This window comes from Pocillopora verrucosa, chromosome 1 (assembly GCF_036669915.1).
Source record: "Pocillopora verrucosa isolate sample1 chromosome 1, ASM3666991v2, whole genome shotgun sequence".
Taxonomy (NCBI): Eukaryota; Metazoa; Cnidaria; class Anthozoa; order Scleractinia; family Pocilloporidae; genus Pocillopora; species Pocillopora verrucosa.
The window spans coordinates 21,720,849-21,740,031 of NC_089312.1; the positions used below are offsets into that span (position 1 = coordinate 21,720,849).

The following is a 19,183-nucleotide window of genomic DNA, read 5'->3' on the forward strand; positions in this document are numbered from 1 at the left end:
TCAAAGTCACTGTTTTGCTTGACAAAGTCAGACATATGTACTCTGAACACAGTTTGAAACTGAATTTAATGTGACCCCCTCAAACTTGGTATTTAGTGGTTCAGTTTGGCACATTTTGTTCAGTTCATCACAGCATTGTTTAACTGAGTAGGACCTCGGTAGACCATCAGTGATCATAAATATTTCGTGATAAAATGCATCTCCCACAAAACATTTATCAAATAGGAAGACAATTTTTTCCACTTTCAGTTTTTCTTTTTCAGACAAGGTCTGTACTTTCTTCCTCCTTTCCCTTGAGTGGTTGAGCTTTGATGTTGTGAACCACATTACTGTCTGATTCTTTGACAGTTAACCATAGTAGTTTAACAACAAAGGAAGAGCAGAACTAAAGAACAACTTCGGCCCGTGAACTAAAAGTTTTCAAGGTTCGAACTTTTTTCACAATTGAATAAATTTTTCCCTGGTATGAATTAATTCCCACTTAATTTTTCTACGATGCACAAGCTATTTGCTTGTTTTATGCAGAACTTGGGTTTCATTTTCCCTTTGGTTCACTGCCAGCACCATTTCTTCATAGATTCTTTCCTTCTCTAGCTCTAAATTCTCATAGGCCTTTTTCCAACCTTGTAGTTCATTTTGTATGTTTTGAATATCTTGGTAGAGTTCATGAGCAGATTTTGTTTGACCCTCCATAAGATGAAACTTTCGGACTCGATTATCCCACTCGTTTCTTGTCCTGCCTTTAGATTTTTTGTAATCTAATGAAATTTTTCAGGCAATATTTAACAAAGCTACATCAATTCCACTTCGCACATTTTCACTATCGCCAAAGACAAAGCATTCTGGTTGAGTGAATCTGATTGCATCCTCAAAACGCGAGCAACATTGACTACATTCGTTGCTCATTTCACTTGCAAATTTTCGACGATTGTTTATTAAAGGCAAGGTTACCAAGGCCAATTAAAGCATTCTGGGATTTAAGATGGAGGACGATTCGGCTAGAAGCTACGGTTTACGGCCAACAAAAAATGGCGTTTTCCCTGTAACTTTTCTCGAGCTTTAAAACGGGCGTCGCATTTTGGATTCTTCAGCGGTATTTGGGCTATTTTTCCACCAAATTTGGAACCGATTTAGTTGCTTCAATGGCTCCTAATTTTGCATTATAAATGAAGTTAGCATGTGAACAAAACAGTTCGATCGGGAAGACCTGCAAAATGGGGAGATTTTAGACAATTTATGCTACCTTTGGACCATTATTAAGAAAATTTATGGCGCACTGCGAGGATTTATGCGTCCAACAGAAATCGCTTTGGGAAGCGCTTTAACACCCAAATGCACATGGAGCACGCAGCAAAAGGTTGAACATATAATCTTCTTTATTTTGCGAGCTGGAAGAGTTCGTCTCCTCCGGTGGTTGTAATACAAGAGCAATTATTAGAAGGTTAGCTGAAATTGCACTGTTTTCCTTGTAGTGAATTTGCGACTCGTTATTAACCTGGGACCAAGTTCGTCATGGATGCGCGTGCGTGGCGGCCATGCTGTCACGGATTTCTGGCTAAGCGGCGAAGGGGGGATGGGGGTTCTTTTGCAATTGCTGGTATGTGGGAGTCTTTTATCATGGTGGCAGATACGGCTTGACCAAAGACCCCACGATGTTTGCCTTTGTTTTCTCACCCACTCAAGCCACTTAATGTATGGCTCAGCTTTAGCGGATACTTAAACTGATTGAGAAAATGAACTCTTCTTTTGCTCGATTTTCGAATTCACAAAACCTTCAAGCTACTGTTTTGGTCATTTTCTTCAAAATGACCAAAACATGAAAAACATAAAAAGCACGACGTGCTTTGCTCAAGAAAAAGATTCCCACCAGGGAAGCGTAAAATGATCCGTAGGCTTGTCAATTTCTGTGGGCAAGGCTCATCATGCAACTGTGTTCACAGGTGATATAAAATACTTTTACTCTTGTAAACAAATAGCTGAACACAAACAAAGTACAATTTTCCGCTTTCTATCTGTCGTAAACACTACGCACATATGTATATGTATGTATCTATATATATATATATATATATATATATATATATATATGTATGTGAATAGCAAATCAATGAACTATACAGAGAAGGCCATGAAGTGTGTTCTATGAAATGTTTGAAGAAAGATTGTTCGGTTTTAATTCGAAGTCATAACTCAGATATCAGCAAGCCTAGTAAACTCTCTTTTATTTGTTCTTCTAAGGTCACTGTATTGACTTTCAATGTCTCATTTCCTCTATAAATTTCACATGTTCTTAGAGCAACAATATTGAAAGAAACTGGAAACTGTTTTTGACCCCGACTCGATTAAGATAGAGCGCCTCGTCTAAAACGGTTGTCTCTGATATGCGCGTACGTTGACACATTTGAGAATTAGGATCATCTAATGTCAATAAATCTATTCTGTGGTGAGAACTACATCTTAATAGCTATTTACCCAAAGGGACAGAAGCTCAGATTTTAAGAACCGTAACTTTAAAGCTAACTACTGAAAATTGTTGCGTAAAAGTGGAAAAATGCCAGGTGATGTAGGTAAAACTAACATTCTCTACGAGAAACTGCACGAGTTGTTCTTCAAAGAGCCAAAGAGCCATTTTGAAATACCCTCCTGAGCAGAAACTTAACTAAAACAAATTATTATCAATATCAAACGATTACTCGATATAACTGACTCAAGTTTCCGGGAAGCATGGAAGGAAAAACGATAAGCGAGGAAAAAGTAAGAAATAAAGTTTACCAGTTACCTGAATGGATCTCTTTCACTGAGCTTTAGTTTGCTGAGATGGATTCCAGCCTTTCCAACGTCAACTCTGGCTTGATTATCTTTTGTTTATGCGCTCAAATTTTCAGGATCTTCACAAAAAGATCATAACCTATTTTTTAGCATCGTCGAGGTGTCGCGAACAAAAACGCACAGTGATTAAGGAACAGTCAGTCTAAAACACATGCAAAGAGAGACCCGAGAGAACCAGAAGAAAAAAGATTAAAAGTTCTGTCTTCAGATAGCAGCAGCCCAAATGCGACTGACTACCCAAGAGAGACAGAATCGGGTGAACAAAAAATAGAAAACCAAAAAATTTTTACCTTCAGATAACAAGAGCCCATAGAGGACTGACTACTCAAGGGAGACAGAACCGGGGAAAAACAATAAAAGGAGGATCGAAGCCAACCACCTCTCTCACACTTGTTAACAAAGTTCTGAGCCAAATCAATTATTTCTTACCTGATAGCCTTCGTCAGTCGTTCCACTCGGTCAGTATTGTGGTTGGGAATCCTCCCATGGGCTTCGGTATTTCTTGGAACATCAAGGCCCTATGTTAGTTCCACAAAGTTAAAACAGCGTTTGTTGACAAATCAGTGACGTGCGATTTGTAAGATGCTGCATGTACAGAGAAACATCTGGCATGGCAGATGCCTCCACGGGTTAACCTTGGTTGTATTTCTTTGATGGGTTCTTAGGTAATCAACTTACCAGTATCAAAAATGCGCTGCTTTGTGTACTTTGATTAATCCTGTGGCGCTATTACACCTCACAACAACAACACAAAGCTTCTCAAGTTTAATTTGAACCAGAAAAATGAAGATCACCTTGAAAAGGTTCAAGTTGAGTTGCTAGCGCATTTCATTGGCTTTCACAGATATTCCCGAGCTTCGTATGTCCCCCGGTTGTCATGCGAACAACCAAAAACGTTGTCTTCCTAAGCAACCACTTATGATCGTCTAATTTCAACAGTTAGCTAAAGAAACAACTGATTCGAGTTTCTAGCAACAATTGTCCTAGGTTTAAGGAAAGGGGAAAGTATAGCTACCAAAATTTACGCCCACTTTCGTTTTTTTTTTCATCTTTTAACCATAAATAAATCTAATATTTCGATAGTCAACTCTGAAGTGACTGTCTTCTTTTAAGTGTTGACCCCTCGATATCCACCGTTGTTTTCTAAGCCACTCAATGCATGACCACGGAAAACTGAGGAAATAAACTCCTGTTTCGGTAAATTTTCACCCAACCTTCAAATTAAGAATGGAGGACAATTCTGACAGAAAAAACGTTCTGTATGAGAAACTGTACAAGATATGCTATAAAGAGTCGTGGACCTCCTACGAAATACCGGTATCTTTCCGAAAAAAGAACTTAACTAACATGAATTTCAATCCATATCAAATATTTACGAGAAACAGTCGATCAGGTTTCCTGGAGGCCTGGAGGGTAGAACAGTGAGTAAGAGAAGAGTAAAAAAAATTTATCAATTGCCTGGATCTTCCTGAGCTTCAATTTCCTGAGATTGATCCTAATCTTTCCATATAGTCCTTGCCAATCAAGGTCTGTAATTAATGCAAAAATTAGCGCAGCAGCTAGTCGGCTATTTAAAATGCAAACTGAATTATATTTGTCAGAGAAACAAATTATCCCAAGCAATAATTGTGCTATGCCGGCGAAAAATATGGCCAAAAAAATTTTATCGCATAAAACTTCGCTAAACAACCTCAGTGTTCCTCGATTTATTTTCAGCGACAACTTCACAAACATTCATCTACTGTTATTAATTGACGAAGTAAAGATTGAAAAATAGTGAAACTACATTTATCACCTTGAATCGTTACTGAATAACAAGCAAGAAAAATATCATTGTGCTCACTAGATTTTCTTTCTATCATTATAATAATGACTCCTCATTAACCGACCAGTTAGCTTAACATCTATCGAGTAACAATCAACTGTAAATTACATAATTGCGTGTTCTCTACTTTACCATTACATCGAGATACTGCATCGTTTTTTTTTTACTCGTGTCAAGAGAATAACTTTGTATCCAATTAAATGAAACATTTTAAACTTGGGAGCAAAGAACTGCGAGTCTTCAAAATGTACATAGGTACGTTCGCATTCAGTTTTAAATCTTACAGACTTCCATACCCGAGAAAAAATCGCAAATTTTTGCCGATATATGGCGAAATTCCTCCGTAATCAATTGTGACAGTCCTATTTGGAAATGACTGCACAGAGGTGAAAGAAAATTACTCAGTGCTATGCAAAAACTCAAAGATGCACCGACTCGGTTCATGCAGACATATTCCCTTCCTTAAAGATATTTCTCTTACTTTCAAATTAGAACACAGTTTTCTTGTCGGTGAGGGCAGGTCATAAAATCCCTCCATTTTCGAGGACTTAAACGTAAGTTCCTCAGTTCCTTAGCCTTTCAGTTCATCCTCAGTTAGTAAACAGGCCTTAATCCCCGCAGCCACCACAACCACCACATGCCCCGCACCCACCACATCCACCACAGCTACCGCATCCTCCACAACTTCCACAACCTCCACAACCTCCACATCCTCCACATCCTCCACACCCACCACAGCCACCACAGGCATCCCCAAGTTCGTGCTTAATATATGCGTTGCTCGGTACTGTGGTAGCATAGAGCCCTGCTGCTACTACCAGCGTCAGGTCTTCACAACGGATTCTACGAGTCTTGTAATTCTGGCTGCTTGACGCCATAACTGATGGCTTCGTGTGGTCGGTCATTCTTGTCGAAGTGTTAGGCTGACACAGAAGATGAAGGACAGCTATAGAGAATCCCAGTGCAATGCTTTCTGGTACGGCACTTATTGCGGATGGAAAAGAGATCACGCCAGTCCGAAGGTCTACGTTGACTATCTCTTTTTCGCTAAGACTTACCCTGAAGTTTTCTCCCTGTTTCCTCACCCTTTTCCACTCTTGTGCCCCGGACAATGAGAAGAACTCAATGCACAAATCACCCGGTTGGCCCTTAACGCCAGGCGTTCCTTTAACACCTGGACTACCTTCAGACCCTTTTATTCCAGGTACGCCAGGGACACCCTTCACAACTCCTTTCCATTTGCCAATGCAGATGCCCCAGTCTTTGCACCCTCTAATCAACATGGCTCTTTCCCCTCCCGCCTCATCCAAAGTGCAACAAAACTGGGGTTCGCCGACTTGCTTCTTTGCTGGAAGGACATTTCCGCGTAGAAGGTGCGCGGTGCTAACAACATCACCGACGTGGTTCATGACCTCTACGGAGGAGAACAGCAACTCAGCCGAGTGCATCACTCGGCAGATAAACGCTTCTCGCTCAAAATAATCCACTAGCCGATGCAAGGACATTTCACTAGAAGCCACCGTTTGATTCAAAGAAAATGGTGAAAGGAACAGTGCTGGTGAGCTCAAAATGGAAGTAACATCTTGGACTGGGTTGAAATCCCCATTTGGCATTACTGAGAAAAAGTATTCATCTGGCTTAGGTGAATGCACCACAGTAGTAAATCGAACAATCAGGTTTTCAGCGATGGTTAACTCGTGCGTTTCCGGTTGAGACACTACGTTCCTTTCGCAAGGGAATCTCTCAGCCAGATATTCGGCTGAGAAGGAATACTCAGCAGACTCGTCTAATGAATGTGAAAAGCAAGAGCAAGTCCCACGTTGCTGAATACGAACCTAACAGAGTAAACCAAAAACACATGCATATTCATTATGTGCAAAGAAATATTTTAGGAAGGGGTAGCTTATGGAAAGTTTTTTAGTCCGTGACTGTGACTTAAGGTTCGGTGATAACCAGATTTCAATTAAGGAAAAGGTCGTTAGTTCTTATAGGTTGACGAAAACAATCCTTTCCGAGACTGCTACTTCTTTACTCAAATCATTCTTCCTTTCCCTCGTCCAACAAACAACTTTCCAAGTTGAAAATATCCACCTACAAACTAGAGTTCGCTCATAAGTAATACGACTTATTGTGTAACTTGGTGCAAATTATTCGCCTTCATGCTTACCTTTGGCTACATTCTCCAACGGAAAATGATTGACCGTATCTGAAGCGATCAATGATTGATAAACAAAAACAAACTCGATGATAAAATTACTAAAAAATTTCTTATTACTATTTCTTGTGATTTGCCCATGTCAAATCATACTGGACCTGCTCGCCTCTTACTACTCGCGATATTATTTCATATGGTTGTTCTTCAAAGAATCTTTATGTTCTCAGTAATTCGGCACCCCTCTGTTGGTCAGCTTGAAAAACGTTAGTCCAGTGGATATCTTGTATTATTTCTTCGGCAACAGTGACTCACCGCGGAAAGCCTATGATTGTAGTATGACTTTGTAGCTAGATTCGAGTACCAATCTTTATTCATTCATACAAAAACTTCAGGTGTGTCAATTATGATACTACTTCATTTAAAAGCTAGTTTCAAGCCTTGATGGAAATAAAACATTAGAGAAAGAAAAAATTAGTACAAGAACGCTCACCCTTAAATTCACGCTATTCTTCTTTTTATATGCAAATCTTGATAGCACACCATCAGATTTTGTTACTCTTGCGGCTGGTTCACGAACATGCATCTTTAGCACTTGCGAGCCATTGATATCATCAATTTCGACAGTGTAGGGTTTCGGTTTTGGGAGACCTTCAACTTCCAACGTGGTCAAGTCCACGGTGTACTCCAATGCTGCATGCAAACTGTAATCAATGGATTCTTTCTGTGTAATAAGTGGAGGCTCTCCGCGAAACATGGCTCCATTAAGTGCAAATTGATGACCCAGGTTTTTCCATTTCTCTCGTGTTACTGTTTCAGACTTGCTAAGTTTTGAGCCGGGCTTTCGATCGTTCACCGAATCATTGTGGTTGAATACTTTACCTAGGATTTTCGTGGTGTCTCTTGTGTAGATTAATGGATTAAGCTGATGTGCGTGCCAAATAAGGTCAGAGTCATAGCACGGTACAAAAAACGTCTCTGGATTTTGCTGCTTCAGGTAAAGATGTAATTTATACCTCTCCACTGCTTTGGTCAAAAATTTCTTATCCGCAAAATGAGGTAAGGACACCTGATAATTAAAAACCCTCTGTCGAGCACAAGCAGCCTCGATGTCATACTCAATTCTTGATTGGAAATCTGGCGCGTCGCAAACAGGGGCCGTCAGGTCTACTTCAAAAGGTTCTTCAGGATACAGCTTTTCCCATAGGGCCCTGGCCTTTACAAGCCCTTCATACCGTTGCTCACCGACTAGTATCTTATGATCCACCAAAGCGGCGACAATTTCATTACAGTCCCTTTGGTAACTGACAGGGGACAGCATGTGCACATGCCACACCCAGGCGATGTCAAGTGGTGCTGCAATGTTCAAAGCAATGAACCATTTCTCTGTACGAGTGGCATTCTGAGCCAGCAAAGGCAGCCAGAAAAGTTCATATCTAAAGGAAAAGGAAATAGTTAAGGCAAGGGCGCTTCTTGTCGCTGGGAAAATAGCAAAGCGGTAGATTTCATGACAAAATAATTGATTGTATTCGATTGGTCTTCTCGCGAATTCCATGTTTAGTAATGTGTATGAAAGGAGCTGAGCATACCTTCTGATTGCGTTTCGAACGTGTGGACCGGCGTATAAACTTGGATAATCATCAACGATCCGTAGGAACTGGCGTTGGGCAAGAGCATCTTCCACTAAATGAAAACCGAATTGAAACTCGGGACGGAACGTCATGGCTTACTTTGAAGGGTTACTAAACAGGGAGAAAATTAATAAAAGCCTAAGGTTACGTCGACAAAAGATGTAATTTTTGGATATGCATGAAAATTAGAGCAATCACAAGTCAAGAACTTGTAAAGTAATTCATTCTTGAAAGAGATACAAGAAAAAAGGGTTTTTAATTATTTTAATCATTCAACTAGCGAACAATCACTCTGAGATGTAGAGCATTATGATTCAGCCGCAGTAAAATTCGCGCAAATTGAGGTGACAGATATAACTATAGTCAAGATACTTTGGTCAAACCATTATCATTTTGCATGAGAAACTTACTTATAAGTGCTTTGGAGAGCCTGGAAACATTTTTGAAATACCTTCGTAACAAGAAACTTAACTGACTTGATGTTCAAACTGATTTCAACAGTAAGCGGTAGATACATGAATTAAGTTTGTTAGAAACATCGGTGTTAAAACAGTGACTGATGGCAATGAAAAGACAAACGTTTCCCCATCCAAATTAAGATTGCACTGAGCTGCGCCATAGTTTTTATCTGCAAATAATCCAGGTCTTTCCACAATCAACTGCCAGTAACTTTCTTCTGTCGAGTTTTAACCACTCGCTATCGACGTGGCTTGGGGAGGAAGCACCGTAGATCACTGCATGTATTCCTACATCACCTTCGCAATTGCGATTCACCAGAGCCTTATCCCGTTAAAAAGTGAATTCTATTTCCAACGTTTACACCTACTTTATTAGGTAGGGTTTCCTCCCTAGCCCTTTTGATTTGACATATCGAGAAGTTAGAGATTCAAACTACACGACTCGACGGAAAAATCACCCAAAGGTTCAAACTATTCTAAGATAGCCACACAAGTTTCTTGAACAAAGATGAGAGATGTAGCATAAGTTAAGATGCTATGGTCAAACCTGATATTTTTCATAAGAAACATATCAGGAAGGGCTTCAGAAAATCTGGAATCCTTTCAAAGTATCCCCATGAACAGCAACTCAACTAACATGATAATCAGCCTCTCATCCTAAACGGTGCTGAACGGTTAGCAGAAAGTTTCCTCTAAATTGCATCGATGTTATCAGGTTTCATAACAGTAAGCCAAAAAAAAAAAAAAAGGAACACGTCTTCATACCGATATTTATGTTTCTATTCTGATCTTAGCTTCCTTAAAAAAATCTTAGTCTTTCCACTGACTATTAACTCTGACTAGGTTACTCGATATGGAGGTGTGCTCACGGTGATACAGTGTGTCTTTTTCTGCACCAAAACACATGGCTAATACAAAGAAGCGTGCTGCTCTAAAAGTGACTTTTTCTAGCTATTCCTTAAACAACTCGGGGAGGTGATACCTTTACCCTCAAAAAATGTTTCAAGTTTGCTGTAAGCGCCTAAGATTTCCGAAATCACTCTTCCGACCTCTACTTCGATGGCTTGATAATTCGCAAAAGTACATGATGTCACAAGACCAATATCGTAAGAAAATTGGAATTTGTCTTTAATACTGCCCCGTACTCGATTGAGTGCTTACCTTCTTTAAAACTGTAAATCTACTTTTCGTTTGCAGAATGAACTAATTGGAAGACCAAGCTATGGTCTTACTATGAAAATATCTCTCCTGAGACAAGAAACTCAAAGTATATGAAAAACTAGTCAGCCATAAAATCAAACATTAAGTCTTTTGTAGGCATATGGGAGTCTTTTATCAAGGTGACAGATGCGGCTTTACCAAAGACCCCTCAATGTCTGCCGTTGTTTCCCACCCTCTCAAGCCACTTAATGCATGACTCAGCTTAAGCGGATCCGTAAACTGACTGAGAAAATACACTCTTGTTTTGCTCAATTTTCGAATTCCCAAAACCTTCAAACTCCTGTTTTGCAAAATTTTTTCACAATCTTCAAATCAACAACGGAAAAACTTGAAAAATGGCTGCGTTTACAGGTTATTTAAGATACTCTTACTGTAGAACACAAGGAGCTGAACACAAACAAAGTATAATTTTTCCGCTCTCTATTTGTCGTAAACACCACGCAGTACCAATGAATAGTAAGAGCTGAACGATACAGAGAAAGCCATGAAGTATGCCCCATGATATGTTTGAAGACGGATTGTTCGGTTTTTAATTCGAAGTCGTTAATCAGATATCAGCAAGCCTATTAAACTCTCTTTAATTTATTTTTCTAATGTCTCTGCATTGACTTTCAATGTCTCATTTTCTTTATAAATTTCATATGTTCTTAGAACAATATTGAAAGGAACTGGAAACTTTTTTTGTCTCCGAATCGATTGAGATAGAGCGCCTCGTCCAAGATGGTTGTCTTTAATATGCACGCACGTTGACACATTTGATAATTCGGATTATTTAATTTCAATAAATCTATTCTATGGCGATAACTACATATTCATAAGTATTTACCCAAAGGGACAGAAGCTCAGATATTGAGACCCGTAAAACTAACTAAACTAACTTGCGCAAAAGTGAAAAAAATGCGAGGTGATGCAGATAAAACCAACATTCTTTATGAGAAACTGCACGAGATGTTCTTTAAAGAGTCAAAGAGCCGTTTTGAAATACCCTCCTGAGCAGAAACTTAACTAAAATAAACTCTTATCCATATCAAACGATTACTCGATGTAACTGACTCAAGTTTCCGGGAAGCATGGAAGGAAAAACGATAAGCGAGGAAAAGGTTAGAAATAAACTTTTCAAGTTACCTGAATGGATCTCTTTTCCTGAACTTTAGTTTGCTGAGATAGATTCCAGCCTTTACAACGCCAACTCTGACTTGATTACCTTCTGTCAAGCGTTAACTATTCGATATCAAGGTCCGTCATCGTCTACGTAGCAATTTAAGCCATTAAGGGCATGAGTCAGCTTTTGTCAGGCACTGCAGTCTTTTTGGCCCCTAATTGTTTTCCTGCTTATCGCAGATTGGTGCAAAATGCATGTAATACTCATTAAATCTCTTTAAATTGTTTATTTGATAATAAACAAGGTGGTACTTTTTGATGTTATCTCAGGCTGTCAAGGACGCGGTATTCCTTGCCGTGCACCACGCGCATGTGAATCATACAAGGTTCGTGCATCATGATCTGACTATAATGACGCGAAAGGAAAAAAACTGACATTTTATTTACTCAACATTTTAGATCATTTACACTTAATATTTTATCGAAACATTTAACGTAGTGTCGACAATTCGTGACGAAGGGTGAAGTTATAACGACTTTGGATACATTGTTAAGGAGTGTTTCATATGTCCATATTCCATACAAGGCAACCCTATTTTTTCTATCAAAAAACTTTGTGTCAGTAATAAAATTAGCAGTTTGAATAGAATTTTTTACAGTCTAACCTCGATTACCCGGACCTCGTATTATCTGGATTATCTTGGCAAGAAAGTTGGAGCATGCGGCTTCTTACGTATTTAAAAATGTAGCTTGATTTTGTAACAGAAAATAACCAAATAGTACTGAGACGAAACTATTGCGCTGGATGTGAGTCAAATGTCAGATGCTAAGTTACAAGAATGGCTGAATAACAGCGTTTGATTCTACCTTATCAAGCTAATTATCCTCCAAATTGAGCCAAATTAAATATTTCTTGCTTGAAAGCCTTCGCCAGTCTTTCCACTCGGTCAGTATTGTGGTTGGCAATCCTCCCATGGGCTTCGGTATTTCTTAGAACATTAAGATATTACGTTAGTTCCGCAAAGTTTTAAATTAACATTTCCTTGCAAATGCATACATTGTTCTGTTTCTGTTGTTTGTTTTGGCCAATCAGCATTGGTTTATACACCTTGAATTCAACTTTGTACTTTGTATAAAACAGAACTTAAGATGACAGAAGAACTGTCGAAACATGTTTTTTAAAAGTGTCGTATACTTTCCTAAATTCGTTACATATCTACTGCTATCCACACCTATTCACACAACCATCAAATTAACAATGGAGGGAAGTTTTAACTGAAAAAATGTTCTGTATGAGAAAGTAAACAAGAACTATTAGAGAGAGTTGTGGAGCCACTTCGAAATACCGGTATCCTCCCGAAAAAAGAACTTAACTGACATGAATATCAATCCACATAAAATATTTACGAGAAACAATCGATCAGGTTGCCGGGAGGCCTGGAAGGTAAAAACTGAATTATATCTGTCCGAGGGAAAAATTATCCCAAGCAACAATTGTGCTATGCTGGCGAAAAATACAGCCAAAAAATATTTTATCGCGTAAAACTTCGCTAAATAACCGCAGTCTTCCTCGATTTATTTTCAGCGACAGCGTCAAACATTCGTCTACTGTTATTAACTGATAAAGTAAAGGATAGTAAAACTACATGAAAAACCATGAATCTTTAGTGAATAACTATCAAGAAAAATGTCTTTGTGCTTCTCGAATTATTTTTTTTTCTATCTTTGTGAATCACGACTCTCGATTAAGCGACAAGTTAGCATAACATCTATCGGGTAACAATCAACTATAAATTACATATTTGTGTGTTCTCTACTTTACCATTAAATCGAGATACAAGTGGATATTTTATGTTACTACATCATATTTTTTCTAATGTCCAGAGAATAACGTTGTATCCAATTAATTAAGTCTAATAAATCTTTGACTTATACATCTAACTTAAGAGTACCCTAGAAACACTCGCAAAATCTCGCCGAAATACGGCGAAGTTCCTCGGTAAGTAATTGTGACAGTCCTATTTGGAAATGACGGCACAGAGGTTAAAGAAAATTACTCAATACTATGCGCAAACCCAAAGATGCACCAGACTCGGTTCATGCGGGCATGTTCCCTTCTCTAAAGATATTTCTGTTACTTTCAAATTAGAGCACAGTTTCATGTCAGTGAGGGCAGGTCATAAAAATCTCTCTATTTTCGAGGACTTAAACGTAAGTTCCTCAGTTCCTCAGCCTTTCAGTTCATCCTTAGTTAGTAAGCAAGCCATAATCCCGTCAGCCACCACAGCCACAACCACAACCTCAGGCACAGCCACAGCCACAGCCACAGCCACAGCCACAGCCACAGCCACAGCCACCACATCCACCACATCCTCCACATCCTCCACATCCTCCACATCCTCCACATCCTCCGTATCCACCACCGCCACCACAGGCGTCCCCAAGTTTGTGCTTAATATATGCGTTGCTCGGTACAGTGGTGGCATAGAACCCTGCTGCGACTACCAGCGCCAGGTCTTCACAACGGATTCTGCGAGGTTTGTCTTCCAGGCTTGACGCCATAACTGATGGCTTCGTGTGGTCGGTCATTCTTGTCGAAGTGTTAGGCTGACACAGAAGATGAAGGACAGCTATAGAGAATCCCAGTGCAATGTTTTCTGGTACGGCACTTACCGCGGATGGAAAAGAGATCACTCCAGTCCGAAGGTTTACGTTGACTATCTCTTTTTTGCTAAGACTTACCCTGAAGTTTTCTCCCCGTTTCTTCACTCTTTTCCACTCTTGTGCTCCGGACAATGAGAAGAACTCGATGCACAAATCACCCGGTTGGCCCTTCACACCAGGCGTTCCTTTAACACCTGGACTACCTTCAGACCCTTTTATTCCAGGTACACCAGGGACGCCCTTTACAGCTCCTTCCCATTTGCCGATGCAGATGCCCCAGTCTATGCACCCTCTAATCAATATGGCTCTTACCCCTCCCGCCTCATTCAAAGTGCAACAAAAATCAGGCTTGCCGACTTGCTCCTTCGTCGGAAGGATATTTTCGCGTAGAAGGTGCGCGGTGCTAACAACATTACCGACGCGGTTCATGACCTCTACGGAGGAGAACAGCAACTCAGCGGAGTGTATCACTCGGCAGGTAAACGCTTCTCGTCCCCAATAATCCAGTAGCCGATGCATTGACATTTCACTAGAAGCCAGGGTTTGGTTCAAAGAACAAGGCGAAAGGAACAGTGCTGGTGAGCTCAAAATGGAAGCAGCATCTTGGACTGGGCTGAAATCCCCATTTGGCATTACTGTGAAAATGTATTCATCTGGCTGAGGTGGATGCACCACAGTGGTAAACCGAACAATCAGGTTTCCAGCAATGGTTAACTTGTGCGTTTCCGGTTGAGGCACCACGTTACTTTTGTAGGAGACTCTCCAGGCCAGATATTCGGCTGAGAAGTAATACTCTGCAGACTCGTCTAGTAAATGTGAAAAGCAAGAGCAAGTCCCATGTTGCTGAATACGAACCTAACAAAGTAAACCAAACCATGCATGTCAAAAGTAGCACCTTGTACGGTCGTACGGTCGTACATCCAAATTTTTGCGGCTTGATGAGTTACTACTATTTTGTATAATCATGGGGCTACGCTCTGCGAGCTCCGCTATAATTTTTCATCAATGAATCTTAATGTTCTCAGTAATTCGGCAACCCTCAGTAAGATTACTCACCGCGGAAAGCCTATGATTGTAATATGACTTGTGGCTAGATACGACTACCTATTATTATTCGTTTATACAAAACCTTCAGGTATGTCAGTTTTGTCAATAATTTATTAAAAAGCTAGTTTCAAGTCCTGATGGAAATAAAACATTAAAGAAAAAAAATTGTATAAGAACACTCACCCTCAAATTTCCGCTATTCTTCTTTTTGTATGCAAACCTTGATAACACACCATTAGATTTTGTAACTCTTGCAGCAGGTCCACGAACTTGCACCTTTAGCACTTGCGAGCCATTGACATCTTCAATTTTGACAGTATAGGTTTTCGATTTCATTGGGAGACCTTCAACTTCCAACATGGACAAGTCCACGGTGTACTCAAATGCTCCATGCAAGCTGTAATCAATGGATTCTTTCTGCGTACCAAGAGGAGGCTCTCCGCGAAACATGGCTCCATTTAGTGCAAATATCTGGCCCAGGTTTTTCCATTTCTCTCGTGTTACTGTTTCAGACTTGCTTAGTTGTGAGCCTGGCCGTCGGTCGTTCACTGAATCATTGTGATCGTATACTTTACCTAGGATTTCCGTGGTGTCTTGTGTGTAGATTAATGGATTAAGCTGATGTGCGTGCCAAATAAGGTCAAAGTCATAGCACGGTACAAAAAACAATTCTGGATTTTTTTGCTTCAGATAAAGATGCAATTTATACCTCTTCACTGCTTCGGTCAAAAATCTCTTGTCCGCAAAATGAGGTAGGGACACTTGATAATTAAAAACCCTCTGTCGAGCACAAGCAGCCTCGATGTCATATTCAATTCTTGATTGGAAATCTGGCGCGTCGCAAACAGGGGCCGCCAGGTCTACTTCAAAAGGTTCTTCGGGATACACCTTTTCCCATAGGGCCCTGGCCTTTACAAGCCCTCTATCACGTTGCTCACCGACTAGTATTTTATGATCCACCAAAGTGGCGACAATTTCATTACAGTCCCTCTGGTAATCGACAGGGGACAGCATGTGCACATGCCACACCCAGGCGATGTCAAGTGGTGCTGCGACGTTCAAAGGAATAAACCATTTCTTGATACGAGTGGCATACTGAGCCAGCAAAGGCAGCCAGAAAAGTTCATATCTAAAGGAAAAGGAAATAGTTAAGGCAAGAGGGATTTTTGTTACTGAGAAAATAGCAAAGCAGTAGATTTCATGAAATAAAAACAATTGGTTGCATTCGATCAGTCTTCTCAAGAATTCCTTGTTTAGTACTGTCAATGAAAGGAACAGAGCATACCTTCTGATTGCATTTCGAACGTGTGGACCGGCGTATAAACTTGGATAATCATCAACGATCCGCAGGAACTGGCGTTGAGCAATAGCGGCTTCCACTAAATCAATACCGAATTGAAACTCGGGACAGAACGTCATGGCTTACTTTGAAAGGTTACTAAACAAGTAAAAAATGAAAAAAGCTAAAGGTTTCCTCGTCTAAAGATGTAAATTTAGGATATTCCTAAAAATTAGAGCAATCACAAGTCAAGAACTTGCAAAATGATTCATTCTAAGAGGAGATATTGGAAAAAAGGGGGAAACAATTTAAAATTATTCAACCAGCTAACAATCACTCTGAGATGCAGAGCATTATGATTCAGCCACAGTAAAATTTCGCGCAAATTAAGATGACAGCTGTGGCTATATTTTCAAGATACTATGGTCAAACCAGCATTATGTTAATTTTTAAACATATTTATGAGTGAAATAGAGAGTCTGAAAACATTTTTGAAATACTTTCGTTACAAGAAAGCTAACTGACTTGATGCTCAACCTAATTTTAACAGCAAGCGTAGATACATGATTTAAGTTTCTAAGAAGCATCGGTGTTACAACAGTAATTGATGGCAATGAAAAGACAAACGTTTCCCCATCCAAATTAAGATTACACTGAGCTGCGCACGGTTTTTTCTGTAAATAATCCAGGCCTCTCCACAATCAACTGCCGGCAACTTTCTTTTAGTCAAGCTTTAATTACTCGCTATCGAAGGGGCTTGGAGAAGAAGCACCGTAGATCACTACATGTAATCCTAGTCACCTTCGCAATTGCGTGACCCGATCTTGTCGATTCATCAGAGCCTTGTTTCCAATGTTTACGCCTACTTTATTAGGAAGGGCTTCCTCCCCAACCCTTTTGAATTTACCTATCGAGAACTAAGAGATTTAAAACACAAGACTCGACGGAACAATCTCCCACAGGTTCAAACTATTCTAACACGAGTTTCTTGAACAGAGATGAGAGATGTGGCATCAATGAAAATGCTATGGTCAAACCTGATATTTTTTGTGAGAAACATATCAGGAAGTGCTTCAGAAAATCTTGGATCCCTTCAAAATAGCCCCATGAGCAGCAACTTAACTAACATGATAATCAAGCTCTCATCCTGAACGGTGCTGAACGGTGCTGAACGGTGCTGAACGGTTGGCAGAAAGTTCCCACTTAATTATATCGATGTCTCAGGTTTCAAAACAGTAAGCGAAAGGAAAAAAAGGAACACGTCTTAATACCGAAAATTATGTTCCTACAATGATCCTAGTTTCCTTAAAACAATCTTAGCCTTTTTACTGACTAGCAACTCTGACTTGACCCTCTATGTCTAGAGTTACTCGATATGGAGGTGTGCACACGTTGATACAGACAAGGTATAATTTTCCGCTTTCGATTTATCGTAAACACTACGCAGTACTTGTGAATAGCAAATAAATAGTTGAACGATACAGAGAGGGCCATGAAGTGTATTTTATGAGATGTTTGAAGACAGATTACTCAGTTCGAAGTCATTACTCAGATATCAACAAGCTTATCATGGAGGTGTGCAGAAGTGCACTCCATTGAGAGCGCTTACCTCTTTTAACCCTCTAACTCCCATGAGTGACCAAAACAGAATTTCTCCTTACAATATCAATACAATATCAACCAGATACGTGATGAGAATATAGAAAAATATCAATTTGGGAATGATAGGTTTATTCAATATTAAATTCTGTGAACTAACTCTATAAGAATTGTATGGTTGACAGTAAGGAGAATTACAAATTTGATCTGGGAGTTAAATGGTCAAAACTGTGAATCTCCTTTCCGTTTGCAGAATAAATCAATTGGAAGACCAAAATATAGTAGAATTATAAGGAAATCTCTCCTGAGACGAGAACTTCAAAGCACATGAAAAACTAGTCAGCCGTGAATTAAATCAAACACGAAGTCTTTTGTAATTTCTAATATACGGGAGCCTTTTATCGTGGTGACAGGTGCGGCCTGACCAAAGACCCCTTTGTTTTCCCACCCACTCAAGCCACTTAATGCATGACTCCGCTGTAGCGGATACGTAAACTTACTGAGAAAATGAACTCTTGTTTTGCTCAAGTTTCGAATTCTTAAAACCTTAAAACTCCTCTTTAGCTCTATTTTTTCAAATCAACAGCGAAAAAACTTGAAAAAATGGCTGTATTTACAGGTGATATAAAATACTTTTACTGTGGTGAACAACTAGCTGAACACAGACAAAGTATAATTATTCTCTCTTTAATTTGTTTTGTCTCTGCATTGACTTTGAATGTCTCATTTTATTAATAAAATTCATATATTGAAAGAGAAACTGGAAACTGTTTTTGACTGCGAATCGATTGAGATAGAGCGCCTCGACTAAAATGGATGTCTCTGATATGCAGACATTGAAACTTTTAGAATTCGGATTATTTACTTTCAATAAATCTATGCTGTGGTGAGAACTACATAGTAATTGGTATTTATCCAAAGGGCTCAGATATTAAGACCCCTGACTTTGATACTAACTACTAAAAATTACTGCGCAAAAGTGAAAAAATGCGAGATGATGCAAGCAAAACTGACATTCTTCATGAAAAACTGTATGAGATGTTCTTTATAGAGTCGAAGAGCCATTTTGAAACACTCTGCTGAGCAGAAACTTAGCTAAGATAAGCGATTACCCGATATAACTGGTTCAAGTTTCCGGGAAGCATGGAAGAAAAACGATAAGGAAGGAAATAGTAAGAAATAAAGTTTACGCGTTACCTGTGTGAATCTCTTTCCCTGAGCCTTGGTTTTCTGAGATGGATTCCAGCCTTTCCAACGTCAACTTTGAATTGATTATCTTCTGTCAAGCGTTAACCACTTAATATCAAGGTTTGTCATCGTCTACTTAGCAATTCAAGCCATCAAGGGCATGAGTTAGCCTTTGTCAGGGCTCATCTA

The 19,183-nt window shown here is 39.6% G+C and overlaps 2 protein-coding genes across 2 annotated transcripts; both read right to left on the reverse strand.

Annotated features, from left to right (window-relative positions):
• Positions 1 to 4,841: 4,841 nt before the first annotated feature.
• On the reverse strand, positions 4,842 to 11,306 carry LOC131769032 (uncharacterized). The gene is made up of 4 exons (XM_066172499.1): positions 11,242 to 11,306; positions 8,396 to 8,548; positions 7,300 to 8,242; positions 4,842 to 6,489 (listed from the first exon to the last, which is right to left on the reverse strand). Exons 2-4 carry the CDS (start codon positions 8,527 to 8,529, stop codon positions 5,263 to 5,265), a joined length of 2,304 nt encoding a protein of 767 aa, XP_066028596.1. The 5' UTR covers positions 8,530 to 8,548; positions 11,242 to 11,306; the 3' UTR covers positions 4,842 to 5,262.
• A 417-nt stretch (positions 11,307 to 11,723) lies between these two features.
• LOC131769038 (uncharacterized) lies at positions 11,724 to 19,136 on the reverse strand. The gene is made up of 4 exons (XM_059084776.2): positions 19,004 to 19,136; positions 16,214 to 16,366; positions 15,112 to 16,057; positions 11,724 to 14,736 (listed from the first exon to the last, which is right to left on the reverse strand). Exons 2-4 carry the CDS (start codon positions 16,345 to 16,347, stop codon positions 13,519 to 13,521), a joined length of 2,298 nt encoding a protein of 765 aa, XP_058940759.2. The 5' UTR covers positions 16,348 to 16,366; positions 19,004 to 19,136; the 3' UTR covers positions 11,724 to 13,518.
• Between the last annotated feature and the right edge of the window lie 47 nt (positions 19,137 to 19,183).

Bases quoted from the DNA above. Each gene is read 5' to 3' on its own strand.
- LOC131769038 (XM_059084776.2), bottom strand. From the start codon at position 16,347: ATGACGTTCTGTCCCGAGTTTCAATTCGGTATTGATTTAGTGGAAGCC. The intron at 16,058-16,213 runs GTATGCTCTGTT...CTTTTCCTTTAG, and splicing joins GTTCGAAATGCAATCAGAAG to ATATGAACTTTTCTGGCTGC. The intron at 14,737-15,111 runs GTGAGTGTTCTT...TTACTTTGTTAG, and splicing joins AGAATAGCGGAAATTTGAGG to GTTCGTATTCAGCAACATGG.
- LOC131769032 (XM_066172499.1), bottom strand. From the start codon at position 8,529: ATGACGTTCCGTCCCGAGTTTCAATTCGGTTTTCATTTAGTGGAAGAT. The intron at 8,243-8,395 runs GTATGCTCAGCT...CTTTTCCTTTAG, and splicing joins GTTCGAAACGCAATCAGAAG to ATATGAACTTTTCTGGCTGC. The intron at 6,490-7,299 runs GTGAGCGTTCTT...TTACTCTGTTAG, and splicing joins AGAATAGCGTGAATTTAAGG to GTTCGTATTCAGCAACGTGG.